Consider the following 20,260-nt stretch of genomic DNA (forward strand, 5'->3'; position numbering starts at 1 on the left):
CTCTTTATACTTGTTCACGTCGTTACTTGGTGGTGGCGGTGGTGGTGGTGGTAGTAGAAGTAGTACTAGTAGTAATAGTAGTAGTAGTGGCAGTGATGGTTGTGCATTTACTTGAAAATGAACATTTATACCCAAGTTGACCTTCACAACAGCTCGAGAGGGAGAAGGCGGAGAGGTAATACACTAAAAGAAGAAGAGACGACGACGATATCTTTGCGAAGACATTGTGCAATGTCAGGACTACTCCTTCAAGTTGTTCCTCAATGCAATTGAAAGTCCGTCTTTCTCTGAGCATTCCCTTCATTGTTCCATCCACCGACAGATCGAGCAGCAGATCTGTACGGGTGCACCTACCAATGAAAATGAACTGGAAACGTGGGGAGTGTGCCAATTGCGCAGGTTGCGATTGTGCCAATCATGGGTGATCTCTCCAATGGGTTCATTCTTCGTAACGAGATCATCCAAATGGTTATGGACTGCACGGTAGGGATCCAACGGCCTGCCCATTGGGAAGCGCACCCGAATTGATGTGCCACTAATTTCAGCCAATTGTCCAACCATGGATAACCTAAAGGTTTCTCGTTCTGAGGAGACCCAGCTCAATCATTCGAAACCAACCGACTGTTGTTGCGTTATTGACCAAACAGTTTTCTTTTTGTTTCGAAAAGCTTGGAGGACGGAAGTGCCAAGTAGCCGAGTAGTACGAGAACTTGTGACAAGTGGGGGAGCATAAAGTTATGGCTAATCATAATGCTAATGGCTCTAGGCTTCATTCGCCACGAGCACTCAAGGGTCTCTTTCTTGGGCTTCTCATCAAGACATGACTTGTTTTCACATAACCCAAAGTAGGTAAACACTCGGAACAGAAATGGGCAAATGGCAATGATTCGTCACTCTGGCCAAGCTGCGTCATGTCCTGAAACATCTGAAACATCTTGCCTCTCAAGAAGTACTTGCTCACAGTGTCCTGTCCCCGGGCCTCTCAATTTGTCTCCAGTCGCAATATTGCGGTGTCCAATGGGAGGTGTTTTTCCGCGACTCCAACACCTTGGGTTGTGGTCCCTTGGGAAACTCGAGGCTGTGAGTCTAGATTCATGTCAGTCGTTTCTGCTTTATTTTGACTGTACCTTGTTTTTTTAGACACTCGGTCGTTACTTGGATTCAGTGTTCTGGGCTAGCAGAGTGGAAAGAAAAGGAAATTAATTGATTTCGTCTGCAAAAAACGCACCTCGAATGCCATTGTTGTTGCTGTTGTTGCGGTTCTTGTTTACCCTAGCACATATCTTCTTCACGAGAAGGAAGCTCGGTAGTCGAAAACATGGCGGGCTTCTCTGAACCAAATAGACCGCAGACTTGATTGAAGCGCGGCGTTTAATGCCAATGCCATGCAATATGGTCCTGATTGGATTACAAACACAAACACCTCGACTGAGGTAATCTCGTTGGGTGTAGTAATTCGATCTGAACTTCTTGTAAAGTAAATGATCACGCACTTTTTCGCGATAGCTTTCTTCCACACTGGATTTTCTCACACGACGAAATTGACCAGAAGTCGTCTCACCACACCTGGGGATCGAATTGCAAGTCAGGCCTCTGGAGAAAAAGAGTCATCCATTTACAGACTGGAGGAAGGGGGAAATTCCTAACCGTTCGTTCGTTCGCCATTCAAGGAGAATCGCACTCATTTGACCATTTTGGAAGAGGAACTGGAATGTGCCATTGGGAAATTGGAGACTGGAACTTGGAACCGCTGGGATGATTGAGCTAACCCGATCGTCGAAAAAACGCGATGGTTTTTTTCCCCTGTTTTGTCCCAGAAGAATTTTCATTTGAGCGACTTCCACAATTTATGAGGCATTGGCGGAATTTTTGATCAAGAACACACCTCTCTCACGTTTTAGCCCATTGTCCTCTAGATCCTGGAATCCAAAAATGAAGTGTCGGGTGGGTCTGAAAGCGCGTGGTCACCCGAAAGGATCGCCCAAATGGAAGGAGGGAAGTGCGGCTATGACCCTCTCGAAGGCCCAATATCCATCCCCGTTCTACTCTTGTCCATAAAACTAAAATTTTAAAGGCTGCCTGCCACCTTTATGGAAGATTTTAGACCAGGCCACCCACAAAAAGAAAAGGGGACGGTTGTGATGGATCGGGATTATGAAGTGTGAATAGACTAGCGAGGATGAGGAAGAAAAGAGGTGGAAAGAAAAAAAAAATGGGCATTCGAAAATGGCTCAAGTGCATTCCTTCTGTCTTGAACAACACTGGAGAGGGCATGTGTACGGAGTGAGACGATTGACAAAGCCATTGACGTTCTTGCGTGCCCATGGCCCTCATGCTTGATTTAATCCGACCTTCCGCTTGGCCCTTTTCATCCCGTTCACCTCTTCTTGGCCTTTCAACAGACATCTAACCTGGCTTGGTTTCCCCTAGAGAGAGACTGTCCAGGCCTCAGAGGCCCCACAAACTTCGGGCCAAAAGACGAAGGATGTCCTCAAAACTAGTTTTTTTCCCCTCGTCTTCTTAGCTTGAGAACACAGAATATGCCAAATAGTGCCCGCCAAGCTTGAGCCGAAGACTAAACCGCCCCAGAAAGAAATAAACGAAAAGTCATTCCGAGTTTCGTTTTGTTTTCACCCTTGATGAGAGGTGAAAGAACGAAAGATGTTCAGACCCCAAACCAGGTTGAATAACGACCACCACATGGGTGTTTCTTTTGGGTGGATGGGTGGGTGGGTGGGTGTGTGGGTACATTCGCTTTAGACACCCTGTCGAGCTCTCGCCAAGATTCTCACCAGTCCAGCGTCACCCGATAAAGCTTGATTCACTCGAAGATGACACGAATTTCTTTTCCAAAAGCTTGAAATATGTGCTTGATGTCCCCTTGGCATTCATTCTCATTGTTCAACATTAATTCCCCTTCAAGAGCACAAATCTGCCCAAGATTACTCAAAAGGCTATGTTGAGCATTCACTATACATGCAGTGCATAACAAAGCAAAGCGAGGTTTAGGATTCAGGTTTATTCGACAAGGTTGCTTGACTTCGGAAGCACAAAAGGCTCTCTTTACAGAACTGGCATGTGGTTCCCTAGGGAGTGATTATTTGTACAAGGAAAGGGCCAAATATGAAAATAATCAAAGCCCAGTGTCTGCCTACTAGAAGTAGTCCTGCACGCACTAGTAGTAAGTAGTCCTTTGGTAGTCCTAGGTTGTTCTGCTCGAGTCTAGCTAGCAAATACGTGTATCATCGGTCTCAATTTTTAGCTTCACAACAGCGCTCTCGTAGTATTGCATATTCAAAGGGCAAGCCTGCCAAAAAATCCCATTAGAGATTCAACAGTCATCGTTTTGACAACTTATTTTGTGGCGCATATTCATGTCTTATTACTATCGCGTTTATTATTATTCAAAGAACAAGCAGCCAATCTTCCTTGGTCCCAGGTTCATTCACGTATTGATCAAATGATCATTAACCAAGATTAATAGCGGAGAGGTGTCGAGCGAGTATAAATTATGGGGTTCGCGGGATACATATTCATCAAAAGGCAACTTGTCATGCACGTTTTGAAAAGAAATTTCAACTTCTTCAAATTGGGCACCGACTCACAAAGGCAGGAACCGGGGCTTTTCTCACCTACAATGAACGTATTTCGTTTCTCATTTGGCCTTGGTCGGTCAAAGGCGTCCGTTTTTCTTCCCAAGGAAGGGAACGAGAAAAATGATTGAAACGTAACCATCAGGCTTTAAGAATGCCCATGGAGGACGTGGGGCGCTCTGGTTTATCCAATATTTAAGAGGCTTCCAAAATTGTATGCCTTTTTCCACGATGAAGCATAGAGTCGCGAGAAACCGGGACCGAGTTTGTCGGACCAACAAGACACATGGAAAACCAGTTCAGATGAACGCCTCTTTCCTCGGTTCCAAATTGACGTCCTTGAGGAATGCGGCCTCGGTTGTTCTCTAGCCTTCTCTCTGAGGAAGAAGGTGCTGGGCAGGGTGCAAATCCTGTCTATCGGGTTTCCTCCTTCCTCATGACTAAACAAAGGCCATGGAATACTTCTATCTCCGCACACACGTGGCCATGTGCGTAGGGCACAATACAATAGACAGTGCAGTCAAAGTTGTGTGCGTGTGTGTGTGCACGTGTGTGTGTATGTGAGTATGTACTACATGGAGGCCAATAGGGAGTGAGTTGGGGGCTCCCTGCAAATATGGACCTTGTTAACAGAAAAAGTTCCGCAGTCCAATATTTTGTCCCGAATGGCCCGTGTCGGTATTCTGGTCAGCTCCAAATGAAAAATGTCCATTAATTCTTTCTTCTTGGAACTTGGACCTGCACAATGAATGTGTGAGAAGGAAACGGGGGGAGGACCGTTCATTGAGTATTCGTATTCGCGGAGCCCTCCCGGGGATTATTTTTGGTCTCTCAAATAACTCTTGACACAAGAAGCGAGCCCGAAAACGTCTGTTTTAATCCACTCCTAAACGCTGGCTCCTTACTAGGGGATTTGCCAACAAGATTTATTGCGCCATTTCGGGTCGTATCTGGTTCAACGGGGACATTTGGTGGGATTGTCTCCACCAAAAGAAGTTAAAATGAAAATGAGGCCTAATTTTCCCTCTCGATTAGGGTCGGGTTGGGCTCTCATCCTGAAAGGAAGGAGCAAATTACATTTCGAAGCATTCATATTCAATTTCAAAGTTTGCTGGTCTACTTTGATAATTTCTCGCTCCAACTTTCAATAATGGAATTCATCTCGAGTGCTTGAGTTGGTGCCAATCTTTCTTGTCGGCAGCAACGGATCTCCTACCCTACCCACGGTACGTATATGGAACATTGGGGATGGGTCCTTGGACCACCAGTACTATATACTACATACACATGCAGTAGGTAGGTAGGTAGCATCAAGAGTCCTTCCACCTCCATCACTTGAGTGCCAGTCCCTCGATTCGATTCCTTCTTGCGACCCGCCAAATTCCAATGAAAACGAAACCCGTCGTTGAAGCATGAAATTAATCCTGCTTCAATATTTTGCAATTTTCATGCCTTTAATCCCGACACGAGCAAGACTCAGAAAAGAGAATCGAGACGAAGGAGACGAGGCCGAGGAGAATGAAGAACGGGTTTGAAATTGTGCACTCTCCTACACGTTTTGTTTATTAGAGCCTTCATTTGGGACCAACAACCTGCAATAGGAGGATCGTTATGGCTGCAAATCAGTGTGGCCAAAAGGGCTTGACAAACAATGCATCACCAAACAAATTGGACCGCTAGCTAAGTCAGAAGCCACGGTTATTCCAATTTTGGCACGAACCCGTTCGTCTTGATCTAGATTAAACATGCGCATACGCTTCTGAGAAAAAATAATGCAATTTAAACCATTGGAAGTTTAACCGTTTAACTATCAATTACATACACCAGCTGGCAGGCGCTCCTTGGCCTGAACCGGCAGATTTGGCAGGGCGAAGATATGTCGTTAGTTGTCCCGTCCGTGCTTTAACCTCTTCCCGTCACGATTTAGAACATATTATCCAGCAAACCCGATAGCGACTTGTTGAGCTCATTTTGAGCGGTTTTTATCTGAACGAATCTGTTGATTTGAATCTAATGGCTCCCAATAGGTGATTATGCTCATCCATTTCAGGCACCTGTCTGTTCGTTCGTCTGTCTACTACACACAGTGTATCCGTTGTGGCGTTTCTCGGTGCCCAATCCTGTTCTTACACATTCTTTCTGAGCAGCTTGAGCATGGTAAAATTCCATTGAAGCCAGTCCAATCCAAGTGCAACAACTCGATGGCTCGTCGTCGTCATTCTCGACGTTGGAACTTTCTGATTGGTGCTATTGAGAACTTTCATCAGAAAGTTGCCTGCATCCAAATCTATTCACACTTCTGAATGTCCATACACCTTGGGTCCGGGTAACGTCGTATCTGATGCGTTCATTCTGCGGAAACTTTTTATTCCACCGCCCGCATGAAAACTGCAATTGAAATTACAAGTTGAAGACTGACTGCGTGTCGGGTGCACTTTATTCTCGGAGGCTCATGATGTTGGTGATGATGAGAGAGAGAGGGGTACTGAAGGAGATGAAGAATCCGGGAGAAAAGGATCCATCTCTCTGTGGCGGAGGTTATTGGTTGGCTGACTTTTTATTCACCAACGGACCTCAGAACGACCCGAGATGCTGAGGAATGGCAAATGGATGGACTTGGATATATTGCTCGTTATGAGGCCTCTGAGCCATAACGAGCCGGACTTCTTAAATAATAATTCAAAAAAAACAGCGATAGCTCTGATGTACCTACGCTACATTTTCCAACCTCGGATTTCGTTTCATAATCGCGTTTTTCCCTCACACATGCTCGCCTTGCCAAGAACTCAGGTACCCGCAGAAGGCACACATTTTGGGGGAGCTCGTGGATGATGGTGGAAAAGCTACTCTCATAGAATACTAATAACTCGTGGCCTCATCTCCAGAGTGAGCCCTATTTATTGAGAGACTTGCGAGAGAACAATGGATTCCCGAGTTGTTGATGATGGTCTTTAAGGTACACTCCCAATTCCACTTTGTGTGCAAGCAGCCTTCAAAGCCTCTAGCCTTGAATTCAATAGGGAAACTGTGGGAGGAAGCTAGCAATTAAAATCAGAAATGCCAGTCCTTTGTCACACTCAAATGATAGTGTGTCAGATCCAATGCGAAGTCAAAGAAACTCAAATTGCCGGGTTCAAATGCTCAATCGGGATGTTTTCGTCGGGAATTGCCCAATAATACTCTTTCTCGGCTGAGCGGAAGTGAAAACGAGATTCCACTCGAAAAAATGGCCGCAATGAAGTACTTGGTTTTGAGACAAAGCGTGATCGTGTGGAAAGCTATTAAATGAAGATCAATAAGTACAAAAGTCGGAGGGAGAAGATGAAAAAGTAGTGCATGTAGTCCAACTGTTCTTAGCCTAGTTTCGTGGATTTATCTTTCGCCTTCATCAAACATGCAATAAACCCATTCACCCAAAACGACATCTTTACAACCCCACCCAGATCCTAATTTTGTCGAGGCATCTCGTTTTTTCTCAGGTTTCACTGACGAGAAATTGTCACCACGGGACCCTTCCCTTAGCTCATTGAGAAGATTTCCCTGCAATACAGCCTGATACTTGGAAATTGTAACTCGCAAATGACGGAGCTGTAGAACTTCAAAATTCAACTTCAAGTTTGAAATTCGAGCAGACTTGTAAGGCTTTTGCGCAAACGTTGCTTGTGTACTATCTTTGAAGAAGGAAGGACAGAGGCTCTTTGACTTTCGTGAAATATCTATACTTTACTTCTCTCACCAATTAGCATTGGTTCCAATGCTAGACTCGTTTGACCATTGAACTCTATGTCACTTCATTCTGGACGGCTAAGAGTAGACACTTCATAAAATGCTAAGAATGCCATTATGAATACTGAGGTCAACAACCATTGGTCCAAATGACATTGGTGTCACTTTTAAGGCGCCCTCATTTAATCAGCTCCGATTGTAGGCAAGTCCCCCTAATGCCTACGCTTTTCACTCCTGAAGCGAATCAACGAAATTGGACTTGAGCACCAACAACAGGTGGCTTCGTGGCCTCGTTTTCGGGGGTATTAGGGCAAACTATTTGGACAGATTAGTAGTCGTGGAGTCATGTATCCATCTTGTCGACAACAGGTTGTCTGCGGACTCGCTGTTCGGTCTTCACCCATCCAGCCATCCTTCCATTCTGCATCCCCACGGCTTCTGTCAACGATCTGCCCAAGCTTCGGTCCGAGAAACGACTGACTGAGGGTGAAGAAGGAGTGCTGGAGAAATTACCACAAAAGCAACTCAAATTGCGGAAAGGGGGCGCAATTAAAACGCCAGAAATAATTACACTCATATTAAGCCAATTGTGTCTGACAAGTTCATTCCGACGAAGACCTCATCAGGGCTTGTGAAAGTTCAATGTCTAATGGCTCTTTTGGTCATCTTCTTCAACGAAGAAGAGCTCTCCGAGTATGTGTGCGTCTCTCGCATGAAGAGCTTGATGGAATTGACACATATCATGCAACCCTCATGTTTCGCGTGATTGGAACCAAATCAATCCAGGTTCCAATGACACGATGATTCATAACTCGATTTTCTGCCAACTCATTCTTGTTCACGGTTCTTTTTTTCGGTTTCATTCAATGCGTCGACAATCGAAACCCAAGAACCCAAGGCTTGGGCATCAACAAAAAGTGCATTCGTTTACGGATCAATTTGTAATTGCATTAGAGAACACGCTAAGTTGACCAAGGATCACGAAATCACAAAAATCATCCCTGGCTCGTAATTTCACCTTTGTCGTGTGTACCAACTCAAACCCTTTCTAACCTGCCAACGTACAGGTAATATACATTGGGATTTATGTTAGTAATCCGGCTTCCTCTGTTTTCCTCCGGGTCTCTCATCAGGCAATGTTTCCATGTCGTGGATCGATTAAGATTGAGTCCAAGCAGACGTGGAAAACCGGCCTGCCACTTCGTTCGATTCCCCATTCGAAAGTGAGGACAATCTATGTGGTCTACTCAGTCTTCAGGGCCCAGTTTCTTTCTTACACACTTATACTATCCACACCATCCATTGCGGAGAAACACGTCCGTTTGCATTTGAGGCTTGTCACGAACCACCCGGTGGCGTCTGATGTGATGAAGAATTCGCGAATGTTCTCATTAAGATAGCATCAAGCTATTGCCGAAAATTACCTTCCCATTATGGCCATATTCACACTCGACGAGCCTCGTTCCTCACGTTCAGCTACACAGCCAAAGAATGGCCCCCTAACAGGATCGCCAATTGAGCTGAGATGGCAGTAAAGCTCTGCCTGAAAACCGCCGTGTTGAGGTGCTGTTCCGATTCATTCTCCTTTTATCGATGGGCAGTTTCGTTTCTGAGAGGGAAATTTAAATGCATCAAATCGCCCCGGCTAAGTGGGCATTTAGTCATTCGTATTAAAAAAAACACCCACTTGACTGGGCTTGAGAGGGCCCTCTTGGGTCTACTCGTAACTGGAGGGAGGAGGATTGGTCGGAAAAACGTGACATCCAGCACAATTGAAATGAATCAAAATGGGTTCTAGTCGGCGGGTCGTTCGTCTCCCCACTTTCATGTGGCAGTCCAGCGATCAGGACCAGGACCGGACTGTGATGTGTGTCCTGGGACTATGCCTCTACTATGTAAGTGAGTAATGGACCTCCAAATTTGGTCATTTTCCTCGGGAGGGGGGCTGGCGTGTGCATGCGTACAAATACGTTCACTTAGCAAGTGCATTTTCGCCCCGAAGGAATTTCCTCCGAGGTACTTCAAATTGTCCACCATCCCGTCTGTCTGTCCGTTCGTTCGTTCGTTCGTTCAATCTCTTCTCTTTCTCTGAAGAACTTTTTCTCGCTGAGGCATCGGGCAAATAGCTCACTCACCTTTAGGGTTCAAAGCAAACACCCCATGCCGGGAAATGACATACGTAGATACGGGTCGGACTCCACGGGAGATCCGCCAACTCTCTCACCAGTTCACTGGCTTGGCTGCTACAACGAAAGACCTCAGGACCAGAAGAAGATGAAGAAAAAAAATGGATGCTTCATCTCATGAGCGTGCGTAGAAGGTAGTACCAAAGTAGAATGGGATGGAGGCAAAAGGAACGAAGAAGAAGGAGAAGACGAAAAAGCCTCCTTGACATCCTTGGAGAATAGAATTCATGTGTACTAAAACATAATCACGACCGACTTTCAATGCGGGTGAAAAGGCGGCTCTTTAATTGACTTGACTGGAACTCCTGACTGGGCGACGAGGCTTATTTGTGACAGCCCAAAGTCCCAATGAAGTTGGATTTCACTTTTATGACACATCAAGAGGACTCAATCTAAGCAATTAAACGGACTCTTTGAGAATCAAATGCAAACGAGAGAAGGACTTGTACTCAAGTCCGAGAAACCCAAACCAGATCAAATGAGGGCGCTTTCTTGCGAGTATCTCGTTCTGAATCCACACTCTCCACACTCACGACTTGGTCACCGAATAAACAGCCACGTTTTTTTCCCTGTTGACCTCAAAGGAAGAATCTGTTTTAAAATTGACTTTTATGGCCCCTGTCGTATACAACTCATTCTTCAATGCATTGCAATGAAATGAAACGATTTACAAGCCCATGCGCAATCCCATGCACGTCAAAAGAAGGCAGAAAAAAGTCACAACCTTCTTTTGCCACTTGGACTAAGTGCATGGAGTGGAAACAGTGGAAACACTCAAAGAAAGACGAAACCCAGGCGCTTTAGACAGCGCAAAAACAACGCCAAATTGGTCTTTCCACAGATTTCATTGCCCTTTTGAGGCCAAAATTCACTTTAGCACCCTGAACCTGCCGCGCCAGCCAACGAGCCAAACTATAACGCAGCAAAATCTACTAATAGTGCTTTGGCAAACATTTATTTTCCCACCAAGTCCAAAGATACCATTCGGAATGCACTGTTGTCTCCTATTATCCCAAAAACTCCAAAATGTTATGTCTGATCTCCCCAGGTTTTGATAGGACATGTCGATTATGTTACTTTAATAGGTTTCTTCCACAACACGAAAAATGGCTTACATTGTGCACAATACACAGATCAATTTCGAGTTAGATGCTAGCACATGGACGTTTGACTGATTGGGACAATTGTTCTACTTTGATTTCTAAAGTATTTACATTACTTCGACAAAAATCTATCAAAATCTTAGTTTCCCTTTGTGATTGTGGTTGTAGCAAAATGGGCGAATCAGTTCTTGTCGTTCATGACTAGTGAATACCTGGATTTTTTTTAAATTCGAGATGCCTGATACATAGGTCATAAGTAAACCATCCTCTGGGGGCGAGATGGCAACACTGAAATGTAATGTTGGGACACTGCCTTCGAATTGAGTGTGTCTTTTGCTCGTGTATGCTATTCCTAATCGAGAGCAAGTGAGAAAGCGAGAGAGATAGGGAAGATGTACAGAATTTACATGTGGCCGTAGAGGATGATAATTTCCTCTCTAGAAGAAGATGGACGACACGATAGGCCAGTCATTATTTTGTTTAGGGGCTCAGTGTCGCTGAAATTCGTGTCGTTCCGGAAATCGCCTTTTGAAACAGAGACACTGGAGAATGTCTCTTTCTCCTTGTGTCCTCATTTTCAAGGACGATGGCAATGATGATGATGATGATGATATGTTGATGAGATCTGGAAGCCAGTGTGTCCCTCCTTCTTTCCACTCCTGAGGCTCCCCATTATCTCGATGGTTTTGTTTGAGCTCATCTCATGTGTGAAATTGAGCCAAGCCAAGTACTGTATATCAATATATGCAAATTAGGCCCGCTAATGTGATCAGAGCAGAAGCAGTATAGTCGTCATCCACCCGCAGGACTTGGATTCTCGTCTTCACGCGTTCCAAAACAGGAAAGAAACTCGACTTGAACTTTCAAAGGTTCTCAAGCCAAAATAGCCTTGTCGCCCGTATCCGTCTCTGGATCTTTTTTTTTGAAGTTAAAGCGACAGGGAGAGTTGGATACCCATTGCAGAAGACCGTCGTCGTCCTTCCTTCTCCTAATCCTTTCGTCATTTCATCTTCTTTTCAGGTGTTGTCGTCGAGGCTCGACAGCAGCATTTCCGAGTGCGTCCTCACGATGTGGAGGTGGCCTCGGGTGGCACCGCCGTGATAACTTGCGAGGTTGGAAACCGAGCGGGTCGAGTACAATGGACCAAGGATGGACTCACTCTAGGTAGGCACGAACAATTCATATTGCTCTCAAATTTACTTGTTCACATCACGCAATGTGGGAGGGGGGATCAAGCTACTGTACATATACCCTGGTTATCTCACTTTCATTTGCGCATATATGTACAGATGAGACCCGTCGATCTCTGCTTGCTTTCTAAAGCTCAAGGAAAGAAAGGGTAGGGTGGGAAAGTGGGAAGTTCGGGAATTTGGGAATTTGGAAATTTGGTCGGAAACAGCAAAGGGCGTTGAAACGATGCAAAAGGGCTGGAAGTGCATCGGCGGAGAAAAAGGTCTTCTTTTTCCTTCCCTCCCAAATGGATGTTAACTGCCTTTAAGACACCCTCCTGGGTATCTGGTTATGTGTGATGTGTGCTTACCTCGTTTACCTTATTGTACCCGCCGTAGGTGCGAAAGAGTTTCTCTGAATGCCAATGGAGTGAGTGAGTGAGTGAGTGAGTAAGTGACTGGCTGGCTGCCTCACCAAGTGAAAGAGTGGATACTTGGTTGGCTGGTTGGTTGGTTGGTTGTATAGTGGGGTGCATAAAAGCTAACCCAGGTTTTTGAGATGGTGGAAAAATTGATGGACGAGCCTCCCGCTGTCAAAGAAACTCTCAGAACAAGTTTATTTTCACATCAAGTCATCAATCAAAGGCCATCCAAGATCAATTCAGACAACCAATTGACCAAGTTCGGAGAACTAAGAGCAGAGAGAGGATTGTCCAATTTTGGACAACTCAGAGACTCGGCCCAAGTCAAGCGAAATCCTTAAAAAGTGTCAACTAAGGATGTCTTCACGATCCAACGACTTTGACAAAAGACTCCCTCAGAAACTCACAATGGTCATCCACAACACCACCACATTCCATTTGATTGAGCACGGCTCATCATCGACACACTTGGCAACCCTGAGAGAAGCTAGCTTAACCTATTTATAGATACATTGAGGATAGAGGGAAGAATAGACTATCATCATTTCACGGCTAACTCAATTGATTGACAGGCTTCTCTCCACTTTGGCCTTGTAATCAATTTGCTTACCATCATTTATAACAACATTTGCTAAGATTGGCGGATCCAAGTCCTAAGAATTTTCAGTCAGAAAGCACATCCAAGCGTCAATGATGCTCTTCAGGCTTTTCTCGTCCTGCCATAAGGTGGATGATTTCTTGATGTACGTAAGCTTTTAGGCTGTTGTATTGAGGATGTACTCTGGAATTCCTAACATTCGCCCTGTCCTTCCCTCATCCATCGATTCATCATTCAGAGGGCCTCAATCACTTGATTTGGTCCGTCTAAGTTAGGCTACTTCACTCCGTTAGTTCCGTTAGTTTTCCCTATGAACTAATAGTACTTGAGGAATGCTGACCTACCACTTACTGGATGTAACTATCTGAGCGTAGCACTAGCATGGCCATAATGCCCTTCGATTTGGCCTACTCGAGTGTGTGTCCAACAAAATGCTCAGATTTCCACTCTTCAATCCATTACATAGCTTGAGTGCTAGTAACTAGTAGTGTGAGTGAGTGATAGTGTATGTACAGTATATGCAGGAACCGGGATCGTCTCTCGGATGCCAATCACCGTTGCACAAAGGTTTTGTTATCAGGTCTTAAATATCACAAAATCCAGAAATCATAGGCTGAAATACGACGCTGTCGAGAGGGAAAAAAAGAGCCGGAGAATTCAATTTTTTACTGTCTCTCGGACGGAGATGATAGCTAATAATTGAGTTGGAGAGTGAAATTTGAATGCATATATTGCCCGGGAAACTTGCAACTAAAGGGAGGTGTGAAGTTAATCATATTCAGAAAAAAGTAACACTTTCATAGCGTCGTCCGAGTCACTTCTGTTGGGAGGGACATAGCATGATATGGGATAACTCAACTCTGGACCAATCATCTTTCTTCGCCATAATGGTTTGAATGACCAATTTCGACCGCTTGTGTTTTCTGCCTAAATTTGTTTTTTATTTCTCGTCTCGATTTAAAGATTCGTGTTCTGTTCAAATCCTCTTAATAATGTCGTGATCCGGCAGCCATAAATTCTATCGATCCGGTTTTATAGACGTCCATGGCAAAGAGTGGTACTAGCACCCCAAAGATGTGCAGTTATAAGCCATCTTGTTCGAACTTCAGAGAGAGAGAAGGAAAATAGGTATTATTGGTTCTAATTGACATGTCTGCTGCTTCTTGACGTTCTCAGCCAACCCATGACCCGATAATGTGGTCAAAAGTGAAAGAAATGGCTCACAAATTATTGGTTCTTGACGGGAACTCATTCAGCTATGATGAAAGTGAGAGCGGCTATCTTCACACTTCCAGTGCGTACCTTGCTTTATGCGCCCATCATCTCTGAGGTCCATTTCAAACCAGTAAAATCGTTATTTGTGCAAAGCCTGAATTTTTTGCCTCTGACCCAGATCTAAGCCGATTCATTCTCATTGCTCTTTGAGGCAGAGATAAAACCGCCTACTGCACATTATCCATATCTTAGAAGAACGTTTTTGCGGACCGTGTTTAATACCCACACTGCAACAATTTTTGGAAGGCAATTAGTTTACGGGATTGCAGGTTTTGACGTGGTGCTTCTACCAATAGGGAATGCATTCTTGTGGCCGTTGGATAGGTGCAAGACAACTCCATTCTCGTGGAATTGCTTGCAACGAGATCTTATCCATCATGGTCCCGAAATGGTATTTAATCGCTCATTTATAAACAAACGACGCCATGTCCTCAATCTCTCTTCAAACAGCGGATCTGGCAACACTGAATGGGGTCAAAAAGAAATGTGCTTCAACACATTGCTTCCCGCCCGCTTGAGGAATGATCAAGAGGATCTTGAAAAGCCTACTACTAGTTAGGTGAGAAGTGGAGAATAATGGTGGCCGAAACCCCACAATTTTCACCACAAATCCAACAACGATTACTCACCATCTCTTGACAGCGACGTTGCTCATTCTCTGTGAAAATTTGTGAACATCTCATAATGAGAAGAGAGAGAAACAAGATGGAGCAACCTGATGCCTCTCTATCTTGTTTGTAGATCTGTGAATTTTTCCCTCGCCTCTACAGCCTCTCCCCGCTCTTTTTCAACTAGAGACATGGACTGCAAAACCAATGGGATGGAAAGACTGCCATGAATTTTGCGGTTCTTCGAGCTCCTCATAAATGTACTTCCAACGAGCATGACGTGCTTTATTCGCTTCTTGTAGTAAATCAATGAAATGCTACCTAGATTGGCAACACTGAACTCTCATTTCTGCAGGCTAAAGCAGGATCCACTATAGTACAACGGAAAGTTGCTAGCTTTCAGTGTACGGTCCATTGATTTTGTTATTCCTGCCCAACCAAACGAGCAAGCAATTCACCCACCTGATCTTGACGAGGTTTTCACCAATCTCCAGGTCAAGCATAAGCATGTTATGGTGAGCTCATGTGTACCTTGTTCACTCCTCGCTGAACCTTTTTGTTTGTTCCCCAAAGAATAATGCTCTGGGAGCCTCCTGCATGGTCGCTTGGTCCAGTATCATGACTCCAATTCACGTCATCAAGCAATTCGTCGCTCAGGCATGAAAAATTATACGCGGAATAATTGTTTGGGCATTAGGGCAGAAGAAATCAGAAATGACCATTGATAAGCGACCACCGACCACTGCATGAGCCTTCTGAACCTGGACCAAGAATGCTCTTTGCCTGACCTGTTTCTGAAACCATCACGCCCAAACGCATCACGGGTGCATCCGTCAAAGAAAATTTGAATATTGCGGAAAACTCCGCAACATTACCCTCCCCCGCTCCCTACGCGTTGAATGATTCAATGGAGAGAGTTCGGACTGGCTTTGTGTTCGGATTCTTCACACAAATTTTGAACAGAACCCCTATCTTATAAACATTTATCCACACCGGGTCTTGAGTCCCGGGTAGCTTCTTTGATTGCTTTTTGTGTCTCTCCCCCCGCATATTTGGCACGCACTCCACACTCGATCACCAGTTCGACGACTGGACAGGCGTCTGTGTCGCGCGTGTTTCTATGTCTGTGGCCTCTCGCGGACGTCACGGGAGACAAAAAGGCTTACTAATATATCAAGTGGCAATAATCAGACGACTTCTTGTCAACCCCTGTCTTCCGAAGCTTTGCCTCTCCAGCTGTCACCCTCAGGATAATATACACAAAAGCTCGTCAGGGCATGGGGGTTTGTTATCTGTTAGCTTTTCTGTCTTTTTGATCGGGGCTTGAGATAACATGACCCCCTACCCATCATCGCCGTAGAGGCAAGCCAATGCCAATCACCCAAATTTCAAACGGGCTTTAGCTTCTCGTGAATGGTATTTTTGGGTTGGCTGTAACGGGAGCCTGTGTTTGTTTGACTACAAAAAAGTAATGTCAACTATAGTTGAACGACTGAAGTATTTAGAGGCACAGCAAGACATTCCCATTTCCAATCGCCAATGAAGCTGAATGACCACCAGACCCCTCTTGATGAATCTCTACAACTCACTCCCCTGACTAAACATGCCTTGGGGGGAATTTCATTTTGATGGCTTAATGACGACACCATCACCAGCACCAATGCAAGGAGAGCTTGTCGATCAACCCAAAATTTGCTCAAGAAAACCAGAACATGAAGTCAAAGTCGCTTGTGAATGTCGAGAAGACAGACTTCACAACGGGGGCAAAGGGATGCAAACTTTTGAAAAGATCTCAAAGAGCTTGAATGTCCGAAGACGGAAAGGGTAGTTTTTTGGCTAAACTTAAGAAAGTGTGCAATGCACTTATTCATCACTGTTGTAGAATGATGGAGGTGGCCAGAGCATCCTCTTGTAATAACTAGCTAGACGCATTCTTCAACACAGCAGGAACTCGGGAGAAATGGGAGGCAACTTTTTTCTTCTTCTCAAGATAGATTCATAAGGGTTGCGGGTTGATCCTGGAAATTGAAATGGAGTCCCTCAGTGAGAGCTCCAAGAGATCAGAGTGAACTCAGGAGTCAAATTGCACCAATAGATGTCTCGGGTCTGGAGATCTGGACAAAGGGCCGCAATGGCATCCCTGAGTCATTCAAAACCAAGCACTGGCTTGGAACAAATATTGTGTTCAGTCAATGCTATCTTAGATCCAAATCTTGAAGGATGCTCACTCCGCTTTTAGACGACGTCAATGCGAGGCGAAAAAAGTTCGAACATTATTGCTCATTCCTGAAGGATCTTAGCTTACCTTCTTGAAGCCCCCTAGTCCACCGTTACTAGATTACGACTCTGTGCATGTACTAGCAGTAGCATGCTCTCGGTGATCCTTTGCCAGAGATGAGATGAAGATGAAGCGTCCATGTATGGTTCCTATGGCTTCCTATTACTTTCCAAATTACCTTTTGTTTTGGTCAACACATTTGTCAAGACAAGCGTGAGGAAAGAGCGAGAAATTCGCTTAGTCAGGGTGACCAGATCAGGAGGAATCTCAGGTATACAAAAGCGAGCCCATCTGTCTAGGGTAAGGAAAGGATCCTCCTGAACTCGTTTGAATCGAGCTCCAGGTTCCTCCTTGGCATGCATGCAAACAAAAAAAAAGAGATTGTCTCATAAATTTCATTGGAGCTCAACCGCCTCTTGCTTCGTTTCTCGGAATGGATAGAACAGTGAACGTACCCACTCAAAGGCTAACAACATGGTACATACATACCTCATGAATGTGTACGTAGGTACGTGTACGAGGTTGAAAAAAGAATTTGGCTTAAGAGTGCACGAGAAATATGGCGTGGCCTTGGGAAAGTCTTTTTGGGATTTTCTCTCGTCTCTGGCGAGGGAAGAGGCTTTTGTTAACCCTCTATTAGGCCTAATCATAACAGCCAGGCAGAGCTATTAGGGGCTGGACGCCAATACAATAACCCTTGCTATCTCAATACCCACCAATTCAACCACTGGCTCCACAACATGCCACTAAGAGTGGTGGCCTTTTCACACTAATCTACAAAGGCAATTGGTCCAGAAGAGAGCATTTTCTCTGTTATTATCACAGAAAAGAAGCACACACACCTAACTGTCGTTTCATTCCACTTATAAGGCCAGGAGGAGTGGGACACAACTCCGGACTTGTCAGGCTTCATTGCTACTTATTGATTTCCAGGTGCCAAGCTAAGTCCAAATGACTAACCTGCTATTTTGTCGATGCATGCCTGGCTTGGAAAAGTCGGTGAAAGAGGAGACCCTTTCTTTCTGCATTAACGCTTTTAGGCTCTTCATGTCGCGCTGATTGTCTTCTGATTTGAGACCCAACAATAACTTTCACTTCGGGAGAGACAGAAAGGAGGGAGACTGACTTTCCTACTGTGCAAGAGTATTCATGAAAGAACGCGAGAATGCAACCACAATGGGAGGGCCTCTTGTCGTCCATTGTACTTTGTCCGGAATGAATATCCTTTCGATGAGCTCGTGAGAAAGAAGAAAGCATTTGATAGTGTGGCCTCGTGGCCATATCTCAAATGGTGTTGACAACTCATAGATGAGCTTCATATTACAGAGCAAGTGCGTACTAGGCACTCATACACTTACTCTTTACCACGACGGTGTGTTCCTGGTTAAGCATTGGACATCCACTCGAGTGGTTTGTCTCCGCCATGTCTTGGTTCAGCCTTAGATAAGGCCTCCAATGTATGTTGTATCACACGGAACAATCCTCATTGGAGGCCGAGAGTAAGAGCTTTTCCTCACTCTGACGATATGCTTGCTACAAATGTTTCCATGACGTGCACAATGAGTGATCACTTTTATGTTTTGGGACATGAAAGTGTGACGTAAAATGTGCTTGATGTAACATTTGTGTATCATTTCCATATCGAATATGCAAACTTGCCGGCAGGAAGTCCGCCTAAATGAGTGTCTAGAGCGCCTCGTACCAACACTTAGGATCAAGTATGTGGAGGTGCTATTCCAGGCTCGAGAAGAAATCGAATCAAACGGTCATCCTTGGGTTCTCTTTCTCCCTCGCATGGCCACGAACTTGGCTGATGGTAGCGGACACGTTTTGTGTACCCGATTGAACGTTACCTACGTAGACTTGCAGTACGTCGCAAGTACTATAAGAGGGTAGGTTAGATGGTTGGTTGGATGGATGGATGGATGGTAGGATGGATAGCTGTAGTGAGAGAGAGGAGATCAATGTGACCAGTCTTATCGCGATGAGTTGACAAAATTAAAAGCCAACAAAAGCTCGCCTCGAGAAAAGCCGCCAAAAGGCAAATGCCGGATGAAGAAGAAGGAGAAGCAGCACACGGAGAAGAAGAAGAACGAGGATGAGAAGAGGTGCCTCCCTCCGCCCTGAGAATGAGAAAAATCTGCTCTTGTAAGTTGCCCTCCCATCTTAGGATGGGCAACCGCTTTGGAATGTGATTTACATGTGTAACTTGAACTCATAAGAGAGAGAGAGCATTAGCCATGCCTATGTAGAACATTTGTGATCTCACAAGCATTTTACCAAATCTTTTTGGCAACATGACTAAGCACCTTCTGGAATAAATTGCTCCCGGGATGGAAAATTGGTCTCATTTCGAGACGACGTCGTTGGGTTTTTTTTTTGAAGATGGTTTTCCGTTGCAGAAGAAATTTCAATACAAATGACGTGTCACAAATCCCGTATCTGATATTTCGGCAGGGCTCAAAGGAACACCCGGATTCGCTATTGTCTTTGCGGACCTGTTGAATTTCAAGTATAAGTCTTCAAATAAAGAAGACCTTGGTTGAAAAAGTTGTAAAACCCAGGGACTCCTTGGGCGGCAGATAAGACACCTTAGACCCAAACATAATAGCACTCGGGTGTAACTCACTAGCATGTCATCCAAAAGCAAGACGGAATGCTTTTGATCTTTAATTGAATCGAGGTCAAACTCAGGTTGCATTGTGCTGATCCGGGCCACCAAACCAAACGTAAGTACAACAACCAACCTTCAACGTGGAAAGGCTCCGGCTTTTGTCGTCCTGTCTGCGTTGGGAGGATCAAGATGCAGGTCACCCAAGGATTAGTCGGAACAGTCAGCGAAATTCAATCTTCTTGACCCCCATGGACAGTGACAATAACAATTACAATGACGAGGAAAGAAGAATGACTGGAGGCGTTTAGAGAACGCTCCTGGTGGACCGGAGCACAGGGTTTGGCACCAAATCCGACGTTGCCACAAGCACCGTTCTAATTAGTTGATGGGCATTTTCTTCCTCACGTTGAGAACTTGAGACTTGAGACTGGGAAAGAGAGATCGAGACCGAAATTTTGCTCCAACATCATCGCGGATATTTGAATGGTTGCCATTACTGAGAAAAAACTCAAATTTGGTTGGGCGGAAGATTCGCAGAACTAAATACGACTTCAAACTTCCCGCTGTTTGTCCGTGTTGTTGACAAGATATCTAAATACGGGTTTCGCGAAGAGAGTGAACAAGAAACACAAGGTGAGACTCCAATGTGTCCATTCCGCAGAATCTATGCCTGGACTTGACAAGGTGG

At 44.9% G+C, this 20,260-nt stretch overlaps 1 protein-coding gene across 4 annotated transcripts in view; it reads left to right on the forward strand.

Annotated features, from left to right (window-relative positions):
* The window catches only part of LOC131883887 (nephrin-like), a 73,425-nt gene that overhangs the window by 12,644 nt on the left and 40,521 nt on the right, over window positions 1–20,260 (forward strand). For all 4 annotated transcript variants that reach the window (XM_059231492.1, XM_059231488.1, XM_059231490.1 and 1 more), the window contains exon 2: window positions 11,629–11,772. In XM_059231492.1, the coding sequence (XP_059087475.1) occupies window positions 11,629–11,772 (144 nt within the window). The remainder of the gene's footprint in view (window positions 1–11,628; window positions 11,773–20,260) is intronic.

This window comes from Tigriopus californicus, chromosome 7 (assembly GCF_007210705.1).
Source record: "Tigriopus californicus strain San Diego chromosome 7, Tcal_SD_v2.1, whole genome shotgun sequence".
NCBI classification, from domain to species: Eukaryota; Metazoa; Arthropoda; class Copepoda; order Harpacticoida; family Harpacticidae; genus Tigriopus; species Tigriopus californicus.